This window comes from Phyllostomus discolor, chromosome 2, assembly GCF_004126475.2.
Source record: "Phyllostomus discolor isolate MPI-MPIP mPhyDis1 chromosome 2, mPhyDis1.pri.v3, whole genome shotgun sequence".
Lineage (NCBI taxonomy): Eukaryota > Metazoa > Chordata > Mammalia > Chiroptera > Phyllostomidae > Phyllostomus > Phyllostomus discolor.
The window spans coordinates 88,039,913-88,051,575 of NC_040904.2; the positions used below are offsets into that span (position 1 = coordinate 88,039,913).

General features: G+C 44.8%; 1 protein-coding gene across 1 annotated transcript; it reads left to right on the forward strand.

Annotated features, from left to right (window-relative positions):
* The first annotated feature begins 7,768 nt into the window (after positions 1 to 7,768).
* LOC114488575 (40S ribosomal protein S15a-like) lies at positions 7,769 to 9,026 on the forward strand. The gene is given in 3 exon segments (XM_036016120.1): positions 7,769 to 7,977; positions 7,980 to 8,154; positions 8,882 to 9,026. Coding segments are annotated over 3 exon segments (525 nt in total). The 5' UTR covers positions 7,769 to 7,772.
* Positions 9,027 to 11,663: the final 2,637 nt, after the last annotated feature.

The window sequence follows — 11,663 nt, forward strand, 5'->3', positions numbered from 1 at the left end:
TGCAGGGCCTCAGAGGCCTGTCTGCTAACAGTGTGGAGCCACAAAGCCATTGAAGGAGCTTCGGAGCAGGGAGGAGCTGAGATTATACAAGTGGTATTTGTTTTTTAAGAAAAGTATTCGAGACACACAGCAGTGGTACAGAAAGGTGAGAGGCCAGAAACCGTATGATGTGACGGGACTTGGGATGAAGGCAGTGGTAATGTTAGAGGCCCACATGAACCACTGGTTTATTAATTAGCGAGAACTTTAAAGAGTGAGGAGCCCTGACCAGCATGGCTCAGTTGGTTAGGCATCTTCCCGCAAAGTGGAAGGTTGTTGGTTTGATTCCCAGTCAGTACACGTGCCTGGGTTGCAGGCTCAGTTGGAGCACATACCAGAGGCAACCGATCGATGTTGCTCTCTCACATCAATGTTTCTCTCTCTCTTTTTACCTCCCTTCCCTCTCTCTAAAAAGAAATGCATAAAATCTTTATAAAAGAGAAAGGAATCTTTTTAAAAATGTTTAAAAAAGATTTTATGTATTTCTTTTTAGAAATGAAAGAAAAACATCAATGTGTGGTTGCCTCTCATACGCCTTCTCCTTCTAGGGGAAGGGAGGGGGAAAGAAAAACATCAATGTGTGGTTGCCTCTCATACGCCCCCTACTGGGGACCTGGCCTGCACCCCAGGGGTGTGCCCTAACTGGTAATTGAACTGGTGACCCTGTGGTTCACAGGCCAGCACTCAGTCCACTGAGCCACACCAGCCAAGGTGAGACAGAGGAATCTTAAGTAATTACAAAGTTAAGATCCTGGGAAACTCCTAGAAGTTGAAACAATTGGGAGTCAAAATTAAAACACCATGAGCTTGATTTGGGACGATGGAGTTGCGGTAATGCCAGGACAGTCAAATAGAAATGTCGGCTGTTTTTAGTGATGTGTCCTGGCTGCCCTGTCGTTGCTGCTGCATTGGGCTGTCACAGTCTGTCCTAATGGGCTGTCTCTCGATTGCTGCTGGGAAGACAGCCTCCTGTTAACTCCACAGAGGTATTCTCTGTCTGATCTTGAAAGTGATCTCTTCCTTAATTTATGATATCTACTTCTGCATCTTTTGGTGGGTTAGCATCAATTTTCTAGTCTCCAGTGGCTGACAAAGAGTCATGGGCGGCGATCAGGACAGCATCCACTCAATCACTGAGTACCTACTTTGTGCCAGGCACCAGGCCGGGCCCTGGGCATCTGAGTAAAACAAACCTGACCTACTTTGTGGTGGGGAAGATAGATGCCAAGTAAGAGTGAGAGGAGTGCGAGAAAGGGCTGGGTAAGATTCTTAGGATATAAAACAGGAAGGTCTGCCCCGGCTGGTGTAGTTCAGTGGATTGAGCGCAGGCTGCGAACCAAAGGGTCGCTGGTCCCTTTGATTCATAATCAAGGCACATGCCTGGGTTGCAGGCCAGGTCCCTTGTGGGGGCCATATGAAAGGCAACCACAAATGATGTTTCTCTTCCTCTGTTTCTCTTTTCCTTCCCCTCTCTCTAAAAATAAAAATAAAAAATTTTAAACAGGAAGGTCTAAAGAATGCTGAAGGGCAAAGGGAGGCTTTAAGAGAAGCTGAAATGAAGCCCTGAAGGACACCTAGGAGTGATCCAGGGCAGGGCCACGCAACTCCTGGGGCACCTTTCACGTGGTGCTCTGGAGATGTGGGAGGAAACGACCCAATGGCTGGGTGGGAACTGTGGTGGGGGTAGGGAGGCAGGTGGTGGGAGGGACCCCTGAGCTGATCAGTTTTGAGACTGACTCATGCTAACTAAACTCATGAAGCGTTAATAAATATAAACCAGCATAGCTGTTTGCTAATTCCATGAGAAATTAGAGTATATAAATGTCACACAGACCAGAGATTGACAGCTTTAATGTGCTGACTCATGCTAACTGAACTCCCAAGGCATTAATATATGCAAGCCAGCATGCCAGTTTTGTTAATTCTCTATGAGAAACAGAGTTGATCTGTCAAGCAGACCAGAGATTGACAGCCCATCCTCTCCCTGCGTGGGGGGCTTCCAGGGAAGCCAATTATCCCAGGGTTTCATGGTGAGCCTGGAATCAGAGAAAAGTGCAGTTAGTTAGACAACGTGAGGACATAAGGACTTTGGGTTCTGTGTCTGATGCGTCCATCTCTTGTCAGGGACAGGCTCAGTGGGTTTGTCAGGGGAGGGAGGTGAGGTGGGGGGTCAACCCACCTTGACCTCTTTATACCGCTCTACTCCAAAGCTTATTAACATTCCTGGTTCTCATTCTTTTTCTTTAAAAATGTGAATGCTGACTGTAGTTTGGGATTAACCCATGTATTGCATAACTTCATACAATCAACCATATGCATTGATTTTAGTCATTGAAGTCTAGGGGCACTCCCACAGTTCAGGTTCTTGGTGTCACCCTTCTGTTGTGCTCTGTCCACAATGACAGGTTAATTTGGTATCTTGGGTCATTGTAGTAATTGCTACCTCTATGGTTTCAGAGCTAGCTGAATGCAAATCCCCCTTAACCAGGTAAAAAGCAGGATAGCTGTGGGGTATAATTTCAGTGTTCTTGCCAAGACATGAACTCACACCTACCTCCAGACTTCTGCCCCCCTTCCCCTGGTGCTTATGCAGGCCTGGCCCAATGCCACCCCACCACCGGGCTGACCTACACTGGCTCCTTCTCAGTCTGAATCCTTGGTGTGGAAGGCAGAGTAATGCCTCCCCCTGAATGACACCCACTCCCTGTTCCCTAGAACCTGTGAATAGGTACCTTCCATAGACTTACACTGTTAAGGATTTTGAAATAGGGCGATTGTTGTGAATTTTCTGAACCCAATGTATCACAAAGGTGTTTGTCAGAAAAATAGGGAGACTGGAAAGTGAGAGAGAGATGTGCTGATAGAAGCAAGAGGCCAGAAATATATAAAGATGTTATTCTGTTGACTTTGAAGTTGGAGGAAAGAGACACAAGCCAAGGAATGTGCAGCCTTAAGAAGCTGGAAAAGGCAAGGAAAACAATTGTTCCCTGCAGCCCTGAGAAGAAACACAGCCCTGCTGACATCTTGATTTTAGGACTTTTGGCACATAAAACTAGAAGCTAATAAATTTGTGTTGTTTAAAATCATTAAATTTGTGGTACTATGTTACAGCAGCAATGAGAAACTGATATGCTCCATTTCTCCTACCTGGCAATGTGCACCCTGCTCTCTAGAACCCCATTACCCCAGACACATCAGAGAGCCTGTTGGTAGGAGACAAGGACCCAGCATTTGTGCAGGGTAAGAGTTAAGTTTCTCACAAGCAGTGCCACATTAAACTCCTCAGCTCCTTGCTGCATACACATGCATGGTGATTCCACACCCTGGGCCCAAAATACAGTTGCACTGTCACTGCCCGTGCCGCTGCACAGTCCTCCTAGGGCACCGATGAAGATGCGGGCTTTCTTTGAAGCTAGTCATTCAGATCAGCTCTATGGGGACCTCAAGCAAGATGAAAAATGAGTATAAGATTCTCATCATGATGCAGGTTTCATATAAAAAATGCACAATCAACCAACTGGAACAGGAAATAATTAATCAGGACATTACAGAGCAGTTAAGTATAATTAATTCATACAAAAGAATGTGAGTGTGCAGTTTTAGCTGCCAGAGTGATTTTATTTCCCTGCAAAATTAGTTCAAGATAAACAAACATCAGAATATTATTTGCAGGTTTTTCATGACTCATGGGTTATTTCTTCTTTTCTAGTTACCAAAAATATTATTGAACTCATACACTAATGCCTCTAAGTTGATCATATTCTGGAGAGAGAGCTTCTTGCCCCCAGCAAGTGGGAGATTAACTCTTTCATATATCACTTTCTACGTGTGTGTGTGTGTGTGTGTGCACGCGCAAGGAGGTGGTGCTGAATAAAAGCTGAAGATAAATTTGATCTCTGCCCAGATATCTTAAAATCTAAGCAGAATGCATAACAAATTATGTTGTGAAAACACTGTCTGAGAAAGAGACTTAATCTCAAGGGTAAACTTATAGATACTGCATGGGTTTTCCTTTCCTCTTATCATTTTCCCCCCTGGAGCTGGGAGCTCTTTGTAAAGAAAGAGGTGAAGAATGTAAGGCAGCCTGGGTCGGCTGCAGCAGTGTTGTTGCTCTTTTCCCAGTTTCCCTGGGGTAGCTGGGACATTCAAAAAGCCAAGATGGCAGGTCCTGCACGCGGGGCTTTCTGCAGAGGTGGAAGAATTCATCAAGCAGGAGTGGCGAAGTGCATATTTCCTCCCCTTTGTAGCTCCAGAGAGCACAGTGTGCCTTTCCAGCTAGAAGAATAGAATTGGGTTCCTGTGATGGATGATTATTGTTTAGAAGGTCAGATCCATCACGAAAACAATAGGCAAGGGAGGGCTCCCTGACGGCCTCCAGGGGCTGGTGGGCTTCTGTCTCCTGATGGATTTACTCCCCAGATTAACCTGATCACAAATGAAACCGAAGAGCTAGCCCTAAGGTTGAAATCGAAATGCCCTATTATGTGACAACTATAAACACGCTTCTCTTTCTGATCTAATTCCCAGTATAATGATAGTCCAGTCTCTTAAGAGTTTTAATTCTTGCCATTGGAATTGGTCTAACTCCCAGAGCTTTATTTTGATGCTCTTCAATCTCTGCCTTCACTGTAGGGTATGGTTTTCAAGATGAAAGTTATGGCCCAACAATGAGCTTTGAAACAAATTCAGTGGGTCACAACCAGCATTTTTTTATTTTTTACAGGAAAATAGAATAGAAAAGAAAATATCAGAATACATCACACGAAGCAGGAACAATAGTGTGTGAGACTTCAGTTTGAATGATGACACGTGTGTGAGTATCTGTGTATCTATGTCATGGCACACAGGCTCACCTACACGTCTACATGTCTGTGTGTACTTGGTTATAATAAAAGCTTATTAAGTGGGGGCCGAAAATGTCTGCAAGCTTCTGCTCTTTGTACTGAACATTCTAATGTCTGACTCACCCACAGAGGTAGGCAGAGTAAAGCATAATGAAGCTTGTCCATCTCAGAAGAGAAGTGGACAAAGCCAAAAACACATGGGGACACACTAATAGTGGCTACTCTGGCCCCTGCACCTGCCTGGGACCCAGCTGGGGCCCTTTCCCTGGATGCCTGTGAGATCCTTACGTCCCTTGTTACTATGTGTGTAGACTGCATGAATAGATAGATGGGGCCTGACATGACTGGTTGACTAGAGGCCATGTGCAGGCCCTCACAACCAATACAGAAGTCGGTGCTATGGGCAGAAGTGGGGAAGACCTGCTACATAAGTGTCACAATGCTTTGTTCTGCTAGCAGTAATGGAAATGTGTAAGAAGTACATACAGGCGATGGCCCAAGACATGACTCTTGAGCAAGAGCTAGAGAGACTCACAGGCTGCACAAGTATGTGTGCATTTAAGGATTCTAGCTGAAAATGTGAAACTATAACTGATGATTGTGTTATAGCCTACAGTCCCTGCCCCCCCCTTTTTTTAGAACTGAAACACAAATGTGTATAATACTGTTTTGTCAAGGTTAAGTTGCCTGGGTACACAACTCTCATCTCACTGCGGACAACTATGTTTAAGCCTCCTGCTATTTGGGGAAATCCAGGGGAATCACCCTTTCCTGTAGTCAAAAGAACCCATGACTGAACAGTTTCCATATCCAACATACTCAATTTATTATTTTTTATGTATGTTTTGGCAGTTTCAGTAAATGAGGCAGTGGTTTCAAAAGTGCTAGTTATGACTAAGCAGTCAGCATCAATATCTCTTAACATTCAAAGACAGAGAAAACCAGATATTGTATCCCTCTTTATGGAAGTAAAAAAAAAAAATCCAAAGCAAGTTTGCAGACAACCTTCAGCTCCAGGTACCACTTCACAGGAAATACAGGAGAACAGGCGTAGTATTAAAGAGCAATGCCATAGGGGAGGCCATCGCAGGAGCCAAACCACAGGAAACTCTGCCAACGAGACCTGGTTCCTTCAACAACAATGGAACAGACGGGGAAAGAGTAGGGAACTTATTTGCATCCTGAGGCAGACAGAGAGAGATTGAGAGAGAGACTATAGGATAATCAGGGAAACGTATGAATACTAAATGACCATTGGATGATATTAAGGTATTATTGGTATTGATTTTAAGGAGATGTGATAATGGTGTCATTATTGTTTCTTAAAAAGGTACTCTTTGTTTTTTTACAGATATATACTGAAACATTTATCAGTGAAATGCCCTGGCAGCCAGAATTGGCTTCAATACGATCCGGGGCAGGGAGGGTATGAGGGAAGAAACAGACAGGGACAGACCAAGAGCTGAAAACACTGAAGCGGATGTTTCATTACAATGCGCTCTGTACTTTGGTGTATGCTTGAAATTTTTCCTAATAAAAAAATTGTGTCTATTTTATTGATGTGTCCCTTTAACAAACATAGAGAAATCATTGCTCTTGCATACTAGGTATTGGGGATATAAAAACAAATTAGTGTTTTTTGATCAGACTCATTACTTCATATTTCTACTTTCTAAGATGCCATCGATGTTCAGACACAACTGTTTTAACTGCACTTTTTGATGTCTCCTGACTTGACGGTCAAAGCTCAAAGCTCACTTGGGGTGGGGAGGAAGAAGAGACTGCCATGTTAAAACCTTATATGGATTTTAAGATGCACCCTGACTTCAGGCTATCCAAACTCTATCTTAAAACCAAGGGAAAATGGTCATTCTTTTTTCTTTTGGACCTATAGTAAATATTTGATCGCAAAGCCTGAGGGTTTCCTAAGAGGAGATATTACTGTGTTCAGTGTAACTGAGGTTTTTATCTGCTATGTGCTTTTTCCTCAGTGTGTCAGAATCCAGCCATTGAGTTGAAATAGGTTAATCCGGTCTTACCGCCAGCAACTCTGCCTCAGTCATCTGGAAAGAAGACGCTGATACAAGAAGGAACTATGGATCCTCTCTTTAGAAGCTGTGATTGCAGCTGGTGCAAAATGTTTCTAAGGGTGCAAGGTGAATTCAACAGTCTGAGACCCAAAAACTTTCTCTGGTAGAGCCTACCCGGGCACGGCTACAGAGAACGGAACTGGCGCTTTAAGCTAGAAGGAGCTGCGTTGAAACCTGGCTGCATCAGTTACCGACTGGGTGAGCTTGGATGTGTTTCTTACCCTTGCTGAGCCTCACAGGCTTCATGTATAAAATCTCTAGGGAAACCTACAGTTAAGTGTTCTGACATTTAAATGGAATAATGACACACTCAAAAGCCCTTGGTGCTGTGTTAGGTAGAACATGGTAGAAACTCAAGTTTTTCTTACCATTGTTTCCTGGAACCCAGGTCAGGCATATACTCCGAATGGTAGTTTTTGGCCCACCCTCTGACTGCTAGAACAATTGATGGGTCATTCTGCAAAGTGGTTATTTGCCAGTGAACTGAGTTCAGGTGATATCTCAGTTCAGGCTGCTGTAACAAAGTACCATAGGCTGGGTGGCTTAAGCAACAAACATCTACTCACATTTCTAGAGGCCTGGAAGTCCAGGACCAAAGTGCCCTCAGATTCTGTGTCTGGTAGGAGCTCACTTCCTGGTTTGCAGAGGGCTGCTGCCTTCCTCTCTTAAAAGGTCATTAATCCCACTAGGAGGGCCCCGCCCTCATCGCCTAACCTGAACTTGGTCACCTCCCAAAGGCCTCCAAACATCGTCACATTGAGATCAGGGCTTGCCCTTCCCGCCATCTTTCTGTGCCTCCATGATGGTGCACACGAACGCCCTGGCTGATGCTCTCAGGGGTATCAACGATGCCGAAAAGAGAGCCCAGGTTCTCATCAGGCCGTGCTCCAAAGCCATCGTCCAGTTTCTAACTGTGATGATGAAGCATGGTTACATCGGCGGATTTGAAATTACTGATGACCGCAGAGCTGGGAAAATTGTTGTGAACCTCAGGGGCATGTTGAACAGTGTGGAGTAATCAGCCCAAGACTCGATGTGCAACTCAGAGACCTAGGAAAATGGCAGAACAACCTGCTTCCATCCCGTCAGTTTAGTTTCATTGTGCTGACCACCTCAGCGGGCATCACGGACCATGAAGAAGCAAGACAAAAACACGGGAAGTCCTTGGATTCTTTTTCTAGGCATGTAACACATATATGCAAATAAAATGCTTCAATGGACAAAAAAAAAAGAGAGATTATCACTTAAGTACAGAATAAGGCAAAAGTAGGTTTACAGTTGTATGTGAAACACAGAGTTTGTTCTTGTATTATGATTTATTAATTATTATATTGTTTTCTATAGGAGTAACTGTAAAGTCACTTTCCCCCGATACTGTGTGTGGATTTTCTGGGGACACATTCAATCCACAGTAGGTGAATTGCCTGCTTTCACACTGACTTGGCACTTCAGACACAGAAGCCTCAAAACTTTCTCAAGATTTAAGTCATGCTCAGCCAATAAATTCCTCTGTGGATTATGTGTCTTTAGCCAAAGATGCAGAGGAAACTGTGCGTTCATCTAGGTACCTAGCACATAGTAGGTGCTCATCAGATAGGGATAGAGTGAGTGAGTGGGCCTGGAGAGAGGTTCCCCCAGAGTCCACATCCCAGCTGTACTTCTGCCCCACCGACACCAATAGGGTGGGACTGCTCTTTTTCTAGGGTGTTCACATACCCTCCCTGCACTGCGTTATGGCCTACCTTGCTTCTCTGCATCCTGGTGGAGGGGAGTCCATTCCATTTCAGAGCTGGGGTGAGTGTTCACTCCCTTCCCCATGCGCTCCCTGCTGGGAACCAGGCAGCCCTGGGCAGCCCTGGGTAGGGAACCAGAAGAGCTTCTAGCCTGTCCTTGTCCTTGTGTGGCCAGTGGCTCCGCTGAGGACTGCAGGGCCTGGCTCTCTGTGATCATCCTGGGCTGGCGATGGCTGGCAGCGGCCACCCCCAGGCAGCAGGCCAACAGCATGGAGATGCCAGCTGGCTCCCCTGTTTGTACCACCCCATCTGCTAGATGAGGGTGATACTGGGAGAGGCCAGGAGAAGCTGGCCAGCTCACAACTTGAGGGCTAATATGTGCACACATTTGCCTGTGTGCTGGGAGAAGAGGGAAAGAGATTGTGGGGGAAGAGCACCTTGTTTTCTCCAGCGAAAAGAGCAAGGAGAGGTTCCCTTCCCTATTTCCTTTCTGTACTAGCTGTACTGAAATCCCACCTTTCAGTTACCCACTGAACCTGAATTTCTTCTTTTGTATGACAGATGGAGATCATAATAGAAATTCATGTTATTAGCACTCTAAGCAAGCAAGCTCAAGGTTAGTTTCCCAAATTCCTAGCTTCCTGAAGACTGATGGATGAGGTTTATGAAGTCTGCTGCAGGTGATGAAGGAAGCAAGGGCTAAAGACAACAGAACTTCCGCCAAGGTTAGGTGCCAAGGCAAGCTCACTGTGACCGTGGGTAGCTCTGGAGGGGAAAAGGCTGGATGAACGTTGCAAACCATCTACAGATTTTCAGCCGCCAAGTCTTCCAAGAAGAGGACATGAAGTAAAATGCCTTTAAGAGCCAGGCAGGTGGTGTGAGTGAGTGGAGCATGCTAGGGTTTTGCATAGCCAACCTTAGCTATGCTCCCGCCTTCCACAAAGATGCTTTCTCTACCTGTTGGTGGTGAAACAAGCAGTCCACTGGGTGTATGATCTGTTTTCCCATTTTTTGTGGATTCATGCCCATGGAGAAATTATTTGTCTACTACAAGCAAAATACTAAAGCACAGGCTTACGTTGCAGCCATAAAAAGAGCTATGGAGACCTGGGGAGTGTGTGCTCCACCCAAAAACAGCAGAGCTGCCGCAGCCTCAGCTGATCACTGCGGGTGGGATGTGGGCCCAGGGTGGCCAGGCTTTCTTTTTTCCCTCACTTAACAGACGCTTGTGATGAGGATGGAGGCAGAAACATTTATTAAATTCAGTTATCTTTCACTACACATTTTATATTCCTTTCAGGACTTTTTCACATAGTCCTGAAAACACTTCTGGAAGCAAGGGTGATTTTTTTTTTAATGTAACAAATGAGGGGATTAAGGCTCAGAGAAAGTAAGAAATTTACTAAATCTACGCACCAGCTCGTAGGGACTGCGTCTGTCTGACGTCGGCTGTGTCTCAAGGCCCGGTACAGTGCCTGGCCGGGAACAAGTGCTCAGCAAACAGCAGCTGATAATGTTATTGCTCAGGGTGAAAGAGCCAGTGAGTGATGAGAGCTGCGTGAAAGATGAACAAAGACCTTGTGGGATGAAGAAGAGGTTTGCATAATTACTGGTGAACTAAGAAATGACTGATTTATATGTCACCGCATCTTTCTTCCAAGGGTTTGGAGGGATTTGACAGTTATCGCACTTGTCTTCACCAGTCCTGGCAGTGTCCCTGCCCAGTGAGAGGACAGGCAGCACAGACTGATTTAGTGAGGAGCCACACGCAGCTCAGGGACCGAAGGCAGCAACCTGTGCCCTGTCCGCTCCTTTCTGCACCAAGGGGTCCCCAGGGCTCGCTCTCTCTGCAGACCCTTCCAGGGAGAGGGTCGCCTACCTCCTCTCCCCTCCCCATTACTTAGGAGGAGATTATCATTGGACTCAGCAAGGAGGATTAACTCGGATTTCGCCCATTTTTTAAAAAGAGAGAATACAAAGTTTACTCATTTAAAAATAATTAGTTACACAGAATATAGTAAAATTAGTCAAAAAACAATATCAGGTAATTTGGGGTTTTTATTATTTTATATTATTTTTCTTTATTTTTATTGTTGACACTATTTTTATTTTTTAATATGACAATATTTTTATTATTACATATGTCCTCATTCCCCGCTACCCCTCTTTGCCCACCTCCACTCAGCCCCCACCTTCCCTCTGGCTGTCACCCCACCATTGTCTGTGTCTGCTGGTTATGCATGTATGTTCTTTGGTTCATCCCTTCACCTTCTTTCATCCAGTGGCCCCATGCCCTCAAGTAACATTTTTTTTTAAGTGGCAGTGCAATATAGTAAGCAGTGGCTTTAATGACTATATGAGAGAATAACATAAAAGCACTTAAAAATATATCTTGAAAAAATAACTTGCAAATTTTCATTTTTTTCTTTTTTCCATTTTCAATTTCAACATTTAGCTCTATTCTACATTACTTTTTGGTAGGTGCTATTAACATCTGAGGTTAAAATAACAGGCCTCACAATTAAGGATTCATCTTTGAATATTTCATCTCTTTACCCTATGAATATAACCATCTTTCTACTGCATAATTCCTTCAGCTTGATTCTTATTTTATATCTCAAAGAATGTGTTTAATAAAGGGACCCCAGCGTGGGTCTGCCTCTGGCTGGCTGTAAGTATGTGGTTTCTTGACACCTTGCAGGAAAGACTTCACAACACAGGTCCAGGTGATTTTGAGAGTATGTTTATTAAAGATGGGGACAATGAAGCAGAGGAAGGGCGTAGGATAGAAGAAGCAACAGGAGAGAGCCTAGGCGGGCTGCTTCAGCTCACTGAGAAATAAAAGTCACAGGAAAAGAAGCGAGCCAAGGCAGGGCAGCCATCAGCTCACTGGAACGTCAGAGAAAAGGGGATCTTGGAGACAGTTCACAGGGTCAGGGTGAAATGACCCATCGCTG